The sequence below is a fragment of the Papio anubis genome, chromosome 15 (genome assembly GCF_008728515.1).
Source record: "Papio anubis isolate 15944 chromosome 15, Panubis1.0, whole genome shotgun sequence".
NCBI classification, from domain to species: Eukaryota; Metazoa; Chordata; class Mammalia; order Primates; family Cercopithecidae; genus Papio; species Papio anubis.
Window position 1 is genome coordinate 23,013,903 of NC_044990.1, and position 19,308 is coordinate 23,033,210.

At 35.0% G+C, this 19,308-nt stretch overlaps 1 protein-coding gene across 5 annotated transcripts in view; it reads right to left on the reverse strand.

The window, feature by feature from the left end:
• TSC22D1 (TSC22 domain family member 1) overlaps window positions 1–19,308 on the reverse strand; it is a 144,343-nt gene that overhangs the window by 91,578 nt on the left and 33,457 nt on the right. For 2 of the 5 annotated variants that reach the window (XM_009191872.4, XM_009191870.4), the window contains one exon: window positions 13,268–15,593. The exons of 2 other annotated variants lie outside the window; for them this stretch is intronic. In XM_009191872.4, the coding sequence (XP_009190136.2) occupies window positions 15,506–15,593 (88 nt within the window). In that variant the 3' untranslated portion in view covers window positions 13,268–15,505. Of the gene's footprint in view, window positions 1–13,267; window positions 15,594–19,308 lie in introns of those variants that run through there. One more of the 5 variants, XR_639745.4, reaches the window with a different exon arrangement.

Here is a 19,308-nt window from a genome sequence, read left to right on the forward strand (position 1 = left end):
CTGTAACCTCCACTTTCCAGATTCAAGCAATTCTCCTGCCTCGGCCTCCTGAGTATTAATAGCACCCGCCATAACGCCCAGCTGATTTTTGTATTTTTTTAGTAGATATGAGATTTCACCACGTTGGCTAGGCTGTCTCGAATCCCTGACGTCAAGTGATCCACCTGCCTAGGCCTCCCAAAGTGCTGGGATTACAGACATGAGCCACCGTGCCCAGCTACTTCCATGATTTTTAATTCCAAAAGCCCCATCAGGTTAAAGAAAAGAGAAAAAAAATCCCTGTGCTTCTGGAAGGAGAAAGAAAAACAGGACAAAGTAACCATATTCAAATATTCCCAGAACATTCTGTTGTCCTTAACAAAGGACTGACCTTAAGGAAAATTATTTTACCAGAGGCTAACCAACAACAGGTATATCAAAGCCTGACCAAGTGGAGTAGGGAAAATATCCAACTAGGGTTCTTTCTCTAGCGTTCTTGTTTCACCTAAAGTGGGTTAAAAAGGTGAGAAGCATTTGTGAAGGTGAAAGCCCAGGGGCACTGTCCCACAAAAAACCTGAGGCCTAATCACAGGACTACAGGCTACTCTCCCCGCCCCACAACACATATCTTACTACAATCAACAGATCTCCTGTAAAATAGGAAATCACAACTGAAAGAATGGTAAGGCTCAGGCTCTATTTAAAAAGGAGTCTCATGCCTGTAATCATAGCACTTTGGGAGACCAAGGCAGGAGGATCACTTGAGCCCAGAATTCAAGACCAGCCTGGCAACACAGTGAGACCACACCTCTATAAAAATAAAAAGATAGGCCGGGCGCGGTGGCTCAAGCCTGTAATCCCAGCACTTTGGGAGGCCGAGATGGGCGGATCACGAGGTCAGGAGATCGAGACCATCCTGGCTAACACGGTGAAACCCCGTCTCTACTAAGAAATACAAAAACTAGCCGGGCGAGGTGGCAGCGCCTGTAGTCCCAGCTACTCGGGAGGCTGAGGCCGGAGAATGGCATGAACCCGGGAGGCGGAGCTTGCAGTGAGCTGAGATCCGGCCACTGCACTCCAGCCTGGGCGACAGCGCGAGACTCCGTCTCAAAAAAAAAAAAAAAAATAAAAAATAAAAAAAAAAAATAAAAAGATAAATTAGCCAAGCATGGAGGCGCCTGCCTGTAGTCCCATCTTCTCAAGAGCCTGAGGCAGGAGGATCAGTTGAGCCCAGGAGTTGAAGGCTGCAGTAAGCCATGATTGTGCCACTGCACTGCAGCCTGGGTAACATAGCAAGACCCTGTCTCTCAAAAAGTAAAAATAAAAGGGAGTCTGTAGGGAAACCCAAATGCCACAGAGTAGATAAAATCAAGGACACTATAGGAAATTTTAGCCTCTGACATCAACAGCAAATAAACACAGATTAACCCCTAGCCAGATCAACATGAAACTTCATACTCAAGGCCTACTGATCTTAGTTCCTTTTACCCAATACATCATATCTAGCTTTCAACAACAACAACAACAAAAAAAACATAGCCAGGCTCAGTGGCTCACACCTGTAATCCCAGCATTTTGGCAGGCTAAGGTGAGCAGATCGCCTTGATCTCAGGAGTTCGAACCCAATCTGGACAACATGGCAAAAACCCGTCTCTACAAAAATACGAAAATTAGACAGGTGTTGGTGGCTTGCGACTGCAGTCCCAGCTCCTTAGGAGGCTGAGGCTGGAGAATCACTTGAGACCGGGAAGTGGAGGTTGCAGTTAGCTGAGACTGCACCACTGCACTCCAGCCTGGATAACAGAGTGAGACCCTGCCTCAAAAACAAACAAACGAACAAACAAAAAACACCATTAGACATGCTAAAAGGTTAGGAAAAATAAAAGTCTGAGGATCAAAAGCAAGTGTTAGAATCAGATTCAGATATGGCAGATATTTTGCAATTATAAGGCCAACAATTGCAAATAACGTACTAACATGCTAAGGGCTCTAGTGGAAAAAGTAGACAAGTTAAGAACGGATGGGTAATATAAGCAGAGAGATGAAAATTCTGAGAATCAAAAGGAAATGCTAGAAATAAAAAACACAGCAACAGAAAAAAGAATGCATGTTACCAGATCATCTGCACATGGCCTAAGAATCAGTGAGCTCAAAGATATGTCAATAAAAACTTCCAAAACTGAAAAGCAAAGAAAAAAAAAAGGAATAAAATATCCTAAGACTGTAGGACAATTTTAAAAGGTAAAATGTATGCATAATAGGAATCCAAGACAGAAAAGAGAGAAGGAAACAGAATACAGATGCTCCTCCACTTAAGTCCCAATAAGTCCATCCTGAGTGAAAATACTGTCAGTCAAAAAGGCAAGCGGACTGGAAGCTGAGGCTTGCTGCTGCCCAGCATAGCGAGAGAAATATTGTTTCTACTGAATGCATATTGCTTTTGCACCATCGTAAAGCTGAAAAATCATTAAAATCGTAATCGAAGAAATAATGGCTGAAAATTTTCCAACATTTATGACAGACACCAAATCACAGATGCAGAAAGTTTGGAGAACACGAAGTAAGATAAATACCAAAAATCTACACTTAGGCATGTCATATTCAATCTGCAGAAAATCAAAGACAACGAAAAAATACTTAAGCCACAGATGGTAGTTAAGAGAAACCTTACCTATTGAGGAACAAGGATAAGAATTACATCAGACATTTCTTCAGAAACCATGAAAGCAAGAAGATTGAAGTGAAATATTTAGTGCTGAAAGAAAAAACTATCAACCTACAATTCTGCATGCAGAAAAATTCTTAAAAATTGTAAGAGAAAAAAGACTTTCTCAGATAAAAATAATTTGTCACTACTAGACTTGTCTTGAAAAAAATGTTAAAAGTTCTTCCGAAAGAAGGACAATATAGGTTACAAATCTACACAAAGAAAGGAAAGCATTAAAGAATAAAAGATAAAAACAGAACATTTATTTTAAAAATTCCTAACTGATCTAACACATTTGTTCAATATAATGACAGCAACAATATATTGAATAATTATAGTTTATGGAAAGGCAAAATAAAAAACAGCAGTTTATAAGAAATGGGAAAAATAATTGGGAATACTATGTTATAAGGTACCAGCACTGCCCATAAAACAGTTTTAATGTTAACTGAAGGTGGATTAGTCGTAAATGTACACTGCCAACTCTAGGGCAATAACTAAAACAAAAATTTTTTAAGTATAATTGATATGCTAAGAGCAGACAGAAAATGGAATTATTTAAAATGTTCAATTAGTAATAGAGAAGGCAGAAAAAGAGTGGAAGGCAAAATAAAGTTTTTTAAAAAGAACAAGAGCAATGAACGGAAAAGCTGCGAACCTAGACCAGATAATTAATCCAACTAAATCAATAATCATTTTAAATGTGACAGCTTAAATATACCAATTAAGACAGAGACTTTCAAAGTGGATTTAAAAAAACAAGACCCAACTGTACACTATATGTTGTCTACAAGAAACTCACTTTAAATATAAAAACACATAGAGGTTAAAAGTAAAAGGATAGGGACAGATATGCTATGCTAACACTAATCAAAACAGTTGGAATAGCTGCATTAATTTTAAAGCAGATCTCAGAACAAGGAAAATTATCAAAGATAAAGAAAGGGCATTTCATCATGATAAAGGGGCCAATACTCCAAGAAGATATAACCATTCTTAATATGTATGTGCCTAGCAATAGAGCATCAAAATATGAGGCAAAAACTGAAAGAAATGTAAGGAGGACCAGTCAAATCCACTATCATAGTTAAAAGACTTAAACAACCCTCAATCAGGAATTGACAGATCCAGAAGGCAGAAAATCGGTAAAGACATAATTGAATTAAACAGCACCATCAATTAACAGGAGCTAACTGGCATCTATAGGCTACTTCATCCAACAACAAACAAAATACACATTCTTCTCAAGCTCACATAAACGTTCACCAAAACAGACCACATTCTGGGCAATAAAAACATAACAAATGTAAAAGAATATAAAACTAAAAATCAATAACACATATCAAATATTTACAGATAGTTGCAAACCCACAAAATACTTAGAAATTTAAAAACACACTTCTAAATATAACATGGGTCAAAGAAGCCTCAAATTGTTTTTGTTTCAAACTAAATGAAAATAAAAATAGTTTATCAAAATTCTTGGAATGCAGCAGAAACCGTGCTAGAGGGAAATTTATAACACTTAATGCATATAAAAGAAGACTAAAAACCAATAATCTAGGAAAACTGACACAGAAGAGCAATATAAATCTAAAGCAAACAGAAAAAAAAAATTTGATCAGAAATCAATGAAACTGAAAACATGGTAATGCAGAAAAATCAACAAAATCAAAATCTAGTTCTTTAATAAATAAAACTGATAAACTTAGGGCCAGGCTAGCCAATAAAAGACACCAAAAAATACTACCACAAATCAAAGAGGGGCCATGACTTCTGATCCCATGGGCATTAAAAGAATAGTAAGTGTTATGAGCAGTTCTGTCTCCACAAATCTGGTAAGTTAAATGAAACGGGCAAATTCCTTGACTAATACAATCTATCAAAACTCACGGGAAGAAACAGATAAACTGAATAGGCCCATATCTATTAAAGAAATTGAATCAATCATTAATAACTTTCCCATGTAGAGTTCTACCAGGTATCTGATGATATGATACCAATTCTCTATAATCTCTTTAGAAAGCAGAGACAGTAAACAATTCCTAGCTCATTCTGTGAGGTCTTTGTAACAGAACTAGACAAAGATAATACTAGAAAGGAAAATTACAGACCAACCTCTCATTAACATTGATGCAACAATCCTTGACAAAATACGAATCAAATTCAACAATGTATTAAAAAAATTCTACACCATGACCAAGTGAGATTTTTCCATATATACAAGGCTGGTTTGACATTCAAAAGTCAATTTATAAAATCTACTACATCAGTAGGCTAAAGAAAGATCATGTGATCCTATCAATGAATGCAGAAAAAGCATATGACAAAAATCCAACATCCATTCACAAAAACTCTGAGCAAACTCGGAAGAGAGGGAAACTCCCTTAACCTGATAAGAGTATCAACAACAACAACAAAAAACCTACAGTGAACATCTCACTTACTGTTGAGAAATGTCTTTCTTGTTGGTGAAAAAGGATGCTTTCCCCTAATATTGGGAATAAGACAAGGATGTCTCCTCTCACCACCCCAATTCAACATTATACTGGGAAGTCCTAGCTAGTGCAATAAGCAAACAGAATGAAAAGTATGCAGACTGAAAAGGAACAAATAAAACTTGTTTGCAGATGATATGATTGTGTATGTTGAAAACCCCTAGGAATCAAGGAAAAGATTCCTGCAACTAACAACTAACAGCAAGGTTGAAGAATATAAGGTTAATATACAAGTCAATTGCTTTCCCATACACCAGCAATGAACAATTGGAATTTGAAATTAAAATGCCATTTACATTAACACCAAGAAATTAAACACTTTGGTATAAATCTAACAAAACAGGATCTCATATAAGGTCTATATAAGGAAAAAGCTAAAAAATGCTAATCAAAAAATCAAAGATCTGAAAAAATGGAGAGATGTTCCATGTTTATAGATAGGAATACTCAATAATGCTAAGATGCCAATTCTTCCCAACTTGATCTTTAGATTAAGTGCAATCCCAGTCAAAATCCTGGCACGGTGGACACAGGCAAACTGATTTGAAAGTCTACATGGAAAAGCAAAAGGTCCAGAATGGCCAACACAATATTCAAGAACCAAGTCAGAGGATTTACACTCTCCAGACTTCAAGACTTACTAAAAAGCTTCAGTATTCAACACAGCATGATATTGGCAAAAGAAAAGATCAGTGGAATGGAATAAAGAGTCCAGATTTAGAACCACATATAGTCAACTGATCTTTGAGAGAGCAAAGGCAATTCATGGAGAAAGAACAGTCTTCAACGAATGGTGCTGGAACAACTGGACATCACACGTCCCTCATCCCCTCAAAAATCAATGTAAACACAAACCTTACTCCTTTCACAAAACCTGAGAATAAGTCATAGATCTAAATGTAAACCACAAAACTTAAAAAAAAAAAAAAATCTGTAGAATATAAAACGGGGGAAAGTCTAGGTGGCCTTAAACTTTTAGATACACCACCAAAATCCTGCCCCAGTAAAGGCAGACTTTATTAAAATTTCAACTCTGCAAAAGACAGTATTAACAGAATGAGAAGACAAGCCACAGATTGGGAGAAAACATTTACCAAACACCTGATAAAGGGCTGGTATCCAAAATACATCAAGAACTCTTAAAACTCAAAAAAAGAAAACAAACAACTTATTTTTTAAATGAGTAAATAATGTAAGCAGACACTCAGCAGATTGAGTTGAAAGTGTATGAGATGTTCAACATCATATATCATTAGGGAATTGCAAAATAAAACAATGAGATACCACTACACACCTATTAGAGTAGCTACAATCACATGATAATATCAAACGCTGGTGAGAATGTGGAGCAACAGAAATCACATTCATTGCTGATGGGAATGCAAAATGGAAAAGCCACTTTGGAAGACAGTTTGGCAGTCTCTGTACTGCAAAGCTAAGCATTAACTTACCATATGATCCAGCGATCACACAAATAAGGGAGCAAAGGACATTTCTAGGTCAAACTATTCTGTATGATACTAATGGTGAATACATGACATGTATTTGACAGAACCCATAGAACTGCATGACAGAAAGCATGAACTCCAATGTAAACTATGGACTTTAATTAATAATTGCTCAATAATGGTTCATCAATTATAACAAATGTAACACACTAACACAAGATGGTAACAGGGGAAACTGTGGGAGGGAGGAGGAGGTAAATGTGAACTCTCTACACTTACTGGTCAATTATTCCATAAATGTAAAACTGCCCTTTTTTAAAAAAGTCTGTTAAAAAATACTAAAATAACCCTTTAATTCAGACCCTGAGGTTCTACATGAAATTCTCCTGAGAATATGCAAATGCATGATCAATGGTGTAATAGATCAACAGATCTGCCTTTGAATGCCATCTTCACTGCTTATTGATTATATGTCCTTGGCCAGGTCTTGTAACCTCCGAGCTTCAACATTTTTATGTGTAAAATGAAAAAATTATCACCTTTCTCACAGGTTAACTAAATTAAATTAGGTAAATATACGTGAAGCACCTAGCAAAGATACACTGAGTAGGTATGTAAATGTTTGTTCTTTTCTTATTTTCCCCCAAATTCTTTCTAACTGAGGCAAGACAGGATATATCTTAACTCAATCAGTGTTTCTCAAATCGGGGTACCTATACCCTTAGATATACATGCAACCATTAAATAAATAAAATACCTCATGTCTTCCAGAAGTTCAAGATTTGAGGGATGAAAGATAAATATTTTAAATGGTAATTAAAAACACTACTAAAATAATGTTGCTATAGCAGAATGTTTATACTGTATTTCAATATGCAATACAAGACTGTGCCTCAATTAGAACTTAGGCCATATTCTCAAACTTCCAGGACTACTTCTTCACCATCTTCTGCCATTTGATATATTTCCCACACTTTTCCACTAATTTTAATTATGTTACTAAACTCAAGTTTATTTTCTTCTCAATACCAGTCATATGACAAGTGTCTCCAACAAGCCTGGTTATCTTTAAATTAGTAAATACAACCTGAAAAATAACACTTTATACTTACACAACTTAATATACAATTTAAAGTCAGAATTAAGAAAGTAAACCGAAAATAACTTAAATTGAGACTGTACTTTTCCACGATTTCCCAAGGTTGTGGCTATAACATTGAGTCAATTCCTTTGATAAGCTGTACAAAATACACATACTTTGCATATACAGACTACTAGCCTAATTTTTAGAAACAAAATACTTTTTCGTATCACTATAATTTCTCTGCCTAGGAGAATCTCAACATGCATAAAATCAAGCACTTTACTGGATAAATATTTAAGGAGAAAGTGGTATGAGTATTCCAGGTCAAAGGTAACAGAAGGTCATGTGTTATAATAGCCCAGACAGAGCACATCTGTAATGTGCTGGTTTGGTGTCACACACTTACAGAAACTGCAGTACGCTCACAGATCTACAAAAATTTTTTGTTTTGTTTTGTTTTGTTTTTTTTCTGAGACGGAGTCTTGCTCTTGATACGTACTCGCCCAGGCTAGAGTACGGTGGCACGATTTCAGCTGACTGCAAGCTCTGCCTCCCGGGTTCTCACCATTCTCCTGCCTCTGCCTCCCTAGTATCTGGGACTACAGGCGGCCGCCACTACGCCCGGCTGGGTTTTTTTTATTTTTAGTAGAGACGGGGTTTCTCCGTGTTAGCCAGGATGGTCTCAATCTCCTGACCTGTGATCTGCCTGCCTCAGCCTCCCAAAGCGCTAGGATTACAGGTGCGAGCCACTGTACCCAGCCCATCTACAAAATCTTTAAGGATCTCAAAAGCATGCTACATGAATAAGAGGTAAGAATATGGGGATACTTAATATGTAGAAGACTTGGGCTTGGAATTGATGGAAAAGTAATAGCTATCTTGAAGGCTGTCACATTTGAAAGGGATCAGACTTGCTCTGTCATCCCAAACTAGGATCAACAAGAAGCAGCAAGTAGTAAAGTGGTACATCTGGTAGTGAAGAGACTTGAGTACTACAATTTGTTTAAAAATAGTATATTAGAAATGTATGTGGTATTTCTGGATACTAATTATCTTGTATGTAAAATAAAGGTGCTAAGCTAGGTAATTCTAAAGTAATTTTCAAGTAAAAATGGTATGGGAGGGGGGGCTAGGCGTAGTGGTTCACTTGAGGGCATGATTAGCCAGGCATGATGGCTGATGCCTGTAATCTCAGTACTTTGGGAGGCTGAGGCAGATGGATCACTTGAGGTCAGGAGTTGGAGACCAGCCTGGCCAACATGGTGAAACCTCATCTCTACTAAAAGTACAAAAAATTAGCTGGGTGTGGTGGTCCATGCCTGTAATCCCAGCTACTCATGAGGCTGAGGCAAGAGAACCACTTGAACCCAGGAGGCAGATGTTGCAGTGAGTCGAGATCATGCCACTGCACTCCAGCTTAGGCGAGAGTAAGACTCCGTATCAAATTAAAAAAAAAAAAAAAAAAGGCATGGAAGCAAACTCTGAATCAACTTCTTAGCAAAGAGTGTCCCTTCCCAGCACTTTGGGAGGCCGAGGCGGGTGGATCACCTGAGGTCAAGAGTTCAAGACCAGCCTGGCCACCATGGTGAAACCCGGTGTGTACAAAAATAGAAAAATCAGCTGAGCATGATGGCAGGTGCCTGTAATCCCAGGTACTCAGGAGGCTGAGGTGGGAGAATCACTTGAACCCAGAAGGCGGTGGCTGTAGCAAGCTGAGATTGCGCCACTGCACTCCAGCCTGGGCAACAGATCAAGACTGTCTCCAAAAAAACAAACAAACAAAAACAGTATCCTGAATGTACATGGAATCAGCTATGAAATGCTAAGTTCTATAACAAAGAACTTAGCAAAGATAATGGTGGCATATTGATTCACATTATCACTTTTTCTACATCAAAGGTAAGGTGGAATAAATAGCAAATTATTTTAATAAAGGTCAGGCCAGGAGCAGTGGTCCATGCCTGTAATCTCAACATTTTAGGAGACTGAGGAGGGAGGATCACTTCTCAGCCTGGGCAACATAAACTCCAACTCTGCAAAAAAGATACCAAAAATAGCTGGGTACAGTGGTGCATACCTATAGTCCCAGCTTGAGAGGCTGAGGTAGGAGGATCACCAGAACCTGGGGAGGATGAGGCTGCAGTGAGCCATGATCGAGCCACTACACTCCAGCCTGGGCAACAGAATAAGACCCCGTCTCAAGGGGGAAAAAAAAAAAAGGCAGACATGGCAGTGCATGCCTATAGCAGAGAAGGCTGAGGCAACAGGATCACTTGAGGCTAAGAGTTCCAGGCTCCAGTGAACTACAATGGTGCTACTGCACTCCAACCTAGGTGACACTGTGAGACCTTGTCTCAATAAAAAAATAAATAAATAAATAAAGCCAAAAATGTCCACTAGCAGTTGTTTTTAAAGAACTCAAAAACATGATGAAGGATTATTGCATTTTTCGATGTTATCCTCTATTGAGTAAATTACACTAGTAATTTAATTGTAGCGGGAAAAGTCCTATTTTCCTATCTTGTCCATATTCAATATTGCATTTTGCTTCGTTTCTAGATATACTGATTATTCTAACATAACCCTTTGAACCTACTTATTCCCTAGAGAATAATAGTATATCACTTTCTCCTGTCAATTATTTTATATACCAGGCAACAATGTTATTTCTTGATCCTCAGGACAAGATTTCTGAGTTACAGTGTTGAGTAAACGTTTACAGAATTCCTTAATTTCTCAAACCAAAATAAAAGTTACTAAGTTGAGCAACTGTTTTCTAAGTTCTAGGTATTATTTAATAGAAACAGGCAAAACGAGACTGTACTTTCCTTTTGCTTTGCCAAAACCTGCAAAACTTTTGCCAAAAATATTCCAGGCAATAATCTCATGAAATATGTACTCAACTTACCAAAGTACAATATTTTTATAGTGCTCAAGCTTGAGAAATTAAATATGAGTCATAAATACTAAGACAGCAGGGGTAAGAAATGCCTTGGAATATAGGAGGCTACATATACAAACAGTACAATGTCTGTGGACATGTTTCTAAATGCACTCCAAAAACATACAAAAACAAATTTGTGGTTTATCAATTTCTCTTCTCTGAGAGTTTTAAGAAAAATTATTTTCCTAATTCTACATCTGTCTGAAAACCCATGGATACCTGTTGTAGTTTACATTATAATTCAAATATTAAACATATTTTGAATATTTTTCTACCTATGCCATACCTTACCTCTTGAGCAAAGATCCCTTTGATCATAATTCCTGAAAACTCCGGTGAATACTTCAAAGTTCACTAACATTTTTACTGAAGTAATCTAATTACCTTAGATGTATACATTAGTGGAAAAATCACTCCAGAATACCTAAGTACTTAATTTTGAAACAATCTTTCACATTTCAGGACTAAAGTACTATGAAATATTATTGTTAAAGGGAAACAAAAATACCTGGATAAAAATAAAGCAAAAAATTGCTTAGGACATCTAAGCACTGACATTTGTCAGACTACTTCAACATGGCAAAGAAAATAAGATCTGTGTACATATTTACAATAACCTATAAAGTCAGGATTTTGCAGTGACACTGCTTGTCATGTTTACTTTTTTTTAACAGAAGCTACAAAAAAAAAACTTTGTTTCCTTACTAAAGAACAATCAAAACAGATTTTTATACTAATCTAGTCAGTGATGGTTAAACCATAAGCCTATGTTCCTACACCTCGAAAATACAATGGTAAGCCAAATTCAACATTCTGTAATATTTTTATTTTGAAGGTTACTGATGATGTAGAGAAGAGTCTATGTTTTAAAAATTATTTTTAAAAACTCATGTCACCATTATCTTTGCAATATTTTTCAGGTTTCTAATACAGGGTGTATTTTAACTTCCATGCCTACCCTACCCTTTCATACACATATAGGAAAAGTTATAGATTTATTTTATATTCAAATAAAATACAGCCTTTCATTGACATATACTGTGTCTGTAAACCTTTTAAAAGCTTTAATTCTGAAAAAAAAATTTTGTCCACAGAATCTTTACATTTTTTTCCAAACTTACCAGGTTAATAAAGCCAAGAATGTTAGCTTCCTTTCTTTCCCCCACCCCCAATACAACAGCTATTCTAAATCATAACTGCCTTTTAGAAATTTGATTTTTTTCAGAGTATAATTTCTTTCGGGAGCCAAATTATTACATTTTAATCCACCAACTGTCACTAATTCAATCTTTATTTCTTGCCTAGGACCCCATCTTAACGTTATTTTTAATTTTGGGGGTCTACTTCTTCAGTAACTTTTCTTCAATTCTGAAAGGAAATCCTCTAGCTTCTAAGCAAATCCTGCATAGAAAAGGTAAATTGTTCCTGTGGCTTCAATTAAGTTAAATTATGTAGCTATAAAAACAAGAATCAATAAAACTACATATTACCCTTTCCATGCTGTCTTGATAAGATTTAAAAACAAGAGACTATGAGATCAAGATTTCTCCTTCTACAATTATTTGTGCAAGTAGAACACTAAAATACAAAACATTTTTCACTTCAACAGTTCTTATGAATTGTATAGTCCCTAATCAGCCATTATTTTCAAATGTTCTTCTGGGTAAAGGAACTGTTTTTGGATGCTATTCTATAAGAGTTATATTTTGATCAATCTAGCATCAAAAGACTTGGCCAAATTACTCTTGATATTTACAGTATCAACTCAAGAGAGTTTTAATGGTTTGCAAAATTGATGTACAAAAATTGCATCTAAAAAAATCCAATTCTGGAAACAAAGGTAAGATGATGCTAATCAGGAAAATGCAAAAACATACAAAACAAATCACCTATTTCATACATTCACTGGTGACCCCCACGAAGAATCACTTTAACAGATCAAAAAAAGTTTTTTCTGGGGAAAAAAAAAATGTAACATACAGAAAGGTAGAATATATATTCAGAAATACTTAGAGAAAGACACTTAAAATTAAAATACATTTAAAAATACTGTTGCAGTTTTCAGTTTCTACTCCTGAAACAGAAATAAGCCATTATCAGTAAGTGCATTTTTTTCATGGAGAAAATATTTATTAGATTTCAAATTATCACATAATACAGATATTACACAATTAGTCATTCTAGAAAAAAGTTTATATTAATATTCATAAAGTAAACACTGAAAAATATAGGACTTCATTTTGTGACATAAAATATAAAAAAATTCAAAGGTAAATTCACCAAAATAAAAGTTTAAATAAACAAATCAGTTCACAATAATATACAAAAAGTTTCACTTTTAAATAAATAGCTTGTAGTGGCATGAGGTGACTAGAAATGCACTTACATTTCTTTTTGCATATTTTAAGGAACAGAGCTAAAATTCAATCAAAGCATGAGATTAAGAGATTAAATCACTTTTCATCTTCAAAGCTGAAACAAGAAGCTTATAATCTCACAGGCCACACAAAGTGGTTTGTACTTTGGTTCAAAGAATTCAACTAACTTAATTTCCAAGCAAATCTCATTATTAGTTCCTTCAGTTCTTCCTAAAATGATTAACAGTTGTTTTTTAATTTATATGTGTTTGTAAACCAATTGTCTTATTAACATTTACTAAAAACAAATCAGGAGTAAAAAGCTGTAATCATTTATGGGAATTCAAAGCTCTCTGGGGAAATTTCAGTTCAAATTGATCCTTTAAACTTACTTTTAAGTACTATACTTACAAAAATTTATTTATAATGATAAAAAAATACAGAGAGCCAAGAAAGACTAAGTGCAGGTTATGCTTTAGCAAACGTGGCTTCTAAAACTTTTGAGATTTCCTAAAACATTTTAGCTGCTTCCATATTAATAACTCTAGCATATCTGTTCTTAAAATGTATAACAAATTTATCAAACTGGCAGCATTATGTGACTTTAAAAATTTTCTTTAATAGCTTTTGACTGACCAGTTAATAGATACCAAAGAAAGAGAGAAACAGAAACATTTTGATAACTACTTCAATCAATTAATTGATGGCTTGGATAAATAACTATTTTGCAACACTTATTCCTTCACACCTACAGGCTTATTCTAATACTAAGTGCCTCTGCTCTGTAAACTACTGTTTTGTGTATTATTCAAACTTTAGTATGCCTTCAGTGTGAAAAAAAATACCTCAAGTTTAACAGGTAGCTATTACTTTAGAGGACAGCTACTTCCATCTCAAGAGATATTTCTTCTACTTCTCTGTTAGAAACGTTGATTTGACAATTATAATAAGGCTCAAGACCACCAAAGATGAGCTAAAAGAGTATATCCTAATATTAAAAGCAGTTTTCAAAAAATTAAGAAGTTCACCCTTTATTTACTAGTTACTTTCAGTGTCAAGCAACAAAAACAACCATTTCATTAAGTTTTCGGGACTTCCTCTACTACTTAAAAAAAGTTTGCCTACTTCATTAAGGTGATTTTCAATCCCACAAATCTTTTAAATGAAACAGATACAGAGAGCTGCTTTTAAAAGAAAGGAGTCTCTCAAGCTTCCTCTATTTCAGTCTTCTGAATAGAAAGAAATATTTTCATGGCCATGTAAAATTCCAATCTGAAAAGATTATTTCATTATTTGAGCCTTTCCATTTTCAGACCAAAAGTAAACCAGAGTAATTCTTAAAAGTTTATAAATGACAAGATCAGGTGGCTGGCTCATCCTTGTGTCTTCTAGACATATTGCATGGATCCATTCACCACTGCCTTCCAAACTGCAGGTGCTGGCATGTGTGACAGATATCATCCATGAAGGCTCTGCTAGAAGAATTCCTTTTGCTGAAGAAGTATGATGTTTTACCAGTTGAAAGAAATCTGGGCAATTAGAGAACAAATAAACCAGTCTCCCATTATCAAGATACCTGGAGTCACAGAAGGAATCCACCAAGGAAAAATGAAAACTTGCCAAAAGGTAACAAGTTCACATTCTACCCATTGTAGGTGATAAGAACTTCCTGGAATCAAATCCTACCCTTGGCATCAAAGAAACTAAGAGAAAACCATCTTAATGCCATGGGTGAAATCTAGGAAAGGGTTCTTTTACCACAAATATTTATTCCTAGGGACTAGAAAATGACTTTTGAGTATATTAAACATCGCTTTCAGGGATATTGTATCCTGAAACTTACATTCATTCATACTTATCTTTTATTAAAGAATGAAGCCTAGAATTGACAGTAAAACCGTAATAGTACTATCATTGCATCTTTTAAAAGATCTAATATGAAGTCCTAACATTTGAGGTAGGAAGAAGACCAAAAGGTTCTCACTAACAGGGTAGGATAACACCTGGACATCTGACTGTATAAATTAGACTTCAAATGTCCAGTTTGCCCAAAGATGAAATACAGAACCTTTTAAATTACTGGAATATAAAGAGCACTTAGAAGTCCACTAATACCATAAAGGCCAAAATGGGTAGATATTCCCTTTTTAAAATTCCTGTGGACTACATAGGCATTCGTCAAATCATGTGCCCCAAATCATCCACTGCTTTAATTATCTGGAGAGAAAATTAAATTTTAGGTCTCATTTTTGAATGAGTACTAGTTAGCATTCTTAGAAAAACAAACAGATTGCAGTCCCACCTGGTTCTTAAATGAACCCAAGGAGTTTACCATAGAATTAAATGGGCAATGGAAGGACACTCCAATCTATAAATTAACCCAAGTAAATAATGGAAAGCACCCACTTGTTTATTATCCTTTCCCACTCTCTCCAGAAGCTGGATATTCTGTCTCCAAGGGTTCAGTGGAGAAAGTGGACCCCTGACGTCAAAAGCTCTCCGTGGTCTTGGCTGTATCTGTGGTTCTAGGATCACTCCTTGCACCTCTGGTAGGAGAGAAGCACTGAAATAGAGAGCTGAATATAGATTTAAGAAAAAATTCTTATTAAGAAATTACATTCTCTGGTCATTTGAGTTTGTAATGGCTTATCCTCAGGATAAAAAGAGCTACCTTTGGGCATACTTTCTTTAGTGCCTTCTTCATTTGAATTTTAGAAGTCTGTCACCACAAATGATTAATTCCTCAGTAACTATTAAGAAGGGACCTGTATTGGTCTAAGCCATAACACACTCTGTGATAAACCACTCAACTTTGAGTGGAAGACCAAATCAAAAATGATAAATTATGACTGGAAACAAGATCATAGTTGTCTTTAAGGGACAGGGAAAAGGCACGCAACCTCAGATATATCAAAGGAGGAGTCCCAGTTAATTCTTCTGTCAAAGAAAAGAAGATGGACTGAAAAGTAGAAACAGAAAAAAATCAAGCATATTAACAGGAATACTACTAAACTTTGGGAAAGTCTAAGAAGCTGAATTTCTTCTCTGAGTTCAAGTCTTCATTAACTTAAAGAATTAATCACACTATAGGCCCATATTACAGCAATACAAAGCTAAGCCTGTATTTTATCAAAGCTTATGACTACTGTCACTGAAAAGATTTATTCTTCAAGCACTCAGCTTTAAAACTGGGAAGGCAGAATAGTGAATATAGGTAATACAGACTCAAAATCTTTTTTAAAATGCATAATCATTTTCTTTTGGGTCAAGAAGAACCAGGAATAATCATTAATGGCTATACCATAGAAATTAAAGCAGTAAGATATACCCAAATTACAGATGATGGCAAAGATACTAGAAAATAGTTAGCTTTATTATAGGAATAAGGTAAATAAGAGAAGGAAGTTCAAAGCACATAGCATCTGATCAAGGAAAAGCTGAAAGGAGAACAAGATAGGCAGATACATATTTAAAGTTACAGGGACTGCAGGATAAATTTTAACAGTGTTGCTTTTGGAAAACAGATCAATTATGCTTTGTGGTACAGAGTAATACATCCCTATTAAATTTCAGATCTTATTCTAAATATAATGGTGCTGCATATCCTTGTTCTATGAAATACAGTCAGTCACAGTATCCTATTTCTGGGACATGTTATATTTTGGGATAAAGTTTTTATAAAATGCTATCAAGTAATCTCCCTCTCATACCAACTGTTTATCACAAGGGTTCCTTACCTGTTAGTGGAACGAGGATTGTTTTCTCTTGTTCTCTATCAATCAACCAACAAAGGTTATAGTCTCAGCACTAAGAACGTAGCAACCAACCAAAGTTAGTGTTTTTAATGCCTTCACTTCCTCCTGGCTCTGCCAGCCAGTTTGGAAATGTATCAAAAGCTGAAAAGGAATGGTTATTCCATTACCTAACAACATTCAGACTAAGTATTTTTAAAAGCTTAAAGATGAAAAGAATGAGCTAACCCTTCTGCAGAGGAACATACCCAATTCTGTACAAATGAGAAATGAAGACAGTTTGACCTAAGTAAAGAAAATCTATTAATTTAACCATCAAATCTGCAATTACCAAATATTAAAGAAAAGAAAAAAGAAATTGGAAAGAAGGTGAAACTGCCACCTAACAAGAGGTATCAAATAATTATGAAAGTACTTTATGCACCTAAGTGGCAGCTATTGTTTCAATTTAAGTTTCCAATAGATTTTAAGTCCAAAAGTCTTTTAGTATTTAAAAGAGTGTATTCTTTAGATCAGTAGGCTTTAAAAAGTATTTTACAGTATAATCACAATGAGGAGGTATATGACGGATGGTAAGAAGAAAGGAATACAAATTAAAAAAGGATCTGAATACTGAATCTTAATAAATGCAATCTAATTAAGTGGTTTCAAGAGCCTAAAAAACCCCGAGTAGATTAACAAAGCATTCCACAGCTGGAGTTGTTAAGGAGTGGCTCTTTAACAGATGAAAAAGGCTTAAAATCAGTACATTGGAGCTATCTACATACATTTTCACTGTACCTATATGGTGCAAATAGGTGCTACAAAAGTGCTTTAAACAGTCATCCTCTAGTCTTTTCTAATCAATTTCCTTGACAAATTATTCTTTTTCATATAGTAATGGCTCAGTATTAACAGTGAAAATTATCTGAGATTTCTAAATTAATGAAATCTAAGTAAAACTTAACTACTTTAAAGCAGTTTAAAACCTATTCAGAGATTATAATTAAGATATGATTTTCCAAATTTCCTTTAGTTTCCAATAGTTAACTTTTCAATAGTTTTCCTTTGGTTCTTGAATACTAATCAATAATAACATATAAGTGAGTGAAAATACAGGCAAAAAGAAAGAGGTACATTTTGAAATAGGAAATATACCTGGTAACTTTCATTATTAAGTTTACAGGCCTACTTCACTTTGAAAATGAAAAACAACGCCCAAAAAACCAGATCTTGCTCAGATTAATATTAGTCTAAATTTAGAATTTCTCCTACAGCAGGAACTTTACGTTAAATGCATCCAAATCTTTATCATACACCACAGTATAATATAGATTAAAAGTACAACAAACTTAGATTTAAAAAAACCAAATGTCGTTAGGTTAGGTTACACAGCAAGTTAAATATGAGAGCTCGCCGGAGAAAATGAATCTTTACAAACTTCCCCTAAGTCTGAACACTTTCAGAATATAACTTATTTATTTTGCCTGAAGTACCAAAACATCCTAATTCAACACTCATACTCAGAAATGAATAAACAGATTTCTCTAAGTAGAAATTATTTTGAAATCACTGAGGAGAGGCAGTATCTCTCCTGCTTTAAGAGTTAATAATTTACGAAGACTCTGAATTTGATAATGTATCATTTATATAAAAAACGTAAAGATGCTTTCAAAATGACGTCATTATTTGAACAAGAAAGAGCAGCCTTTGTGAGATTATTATTGATGGAAACTCCTAAAAATGATACAGGAAGCCCTTACCTAATTCTATTTTAGTGGACAACATTCTTCTATGTGATATTTTAAGAGGGGGAAATATTTTTTCCACTGCAAGACTTACATTTCAACCACTAGAGAAAAAATTTCAAACCAAAGCTAACAAAATGAGCAATGCTGAGCTGCTACCTCAAATGGCTGTCATAGATCTATTAACCTACCAGTACATCAATGATATCATTTTAACATTTTCTGTAAATAATGAAATTTTGAAAGATTCTTACTGAAAATCCATGTATATTCAAATCAGAAACAGTATTTTATATATAAATACCACTGAGAAAATGTTATGAGAAGTACATCAAATTAGGCTGTTTGCAATATTTGTTCTCAATATTAAATTATTAAATGAGTATACGCAGCTTATTAGTTTTAAGCATTTCTAATATCTAAGCATAAGGGAAGGCTACACCTATTTAAGCTATGAAATAGAAGGTACTATGTTTCTACAAAGACCAATTTCTACTCAAACGTGCTACAACTGACCGATCTAAAGTTGAACTTAATGGTTTATAAATTTACCGATTATTCATTAACCTGGACATTCTACATACATTGGAAGCATCTTTTTATTCTTTACCTATTATTACCCATTCATACTGGTTCTAAGGCACTTCTACAAAGAGAACAAATTTTTCACAAATTCCTCTAAGTATCCAAAACAGTCCTAGCTGGCAGTAAGAAGAAAAGGAAAGAACATGCTTAACAGAAGCAGTGTGTCTTTTATCTCCAGCCCCTAGAAAAGTGCTTGGCACATGGAATAGGTAACTCAGTAAATGCTT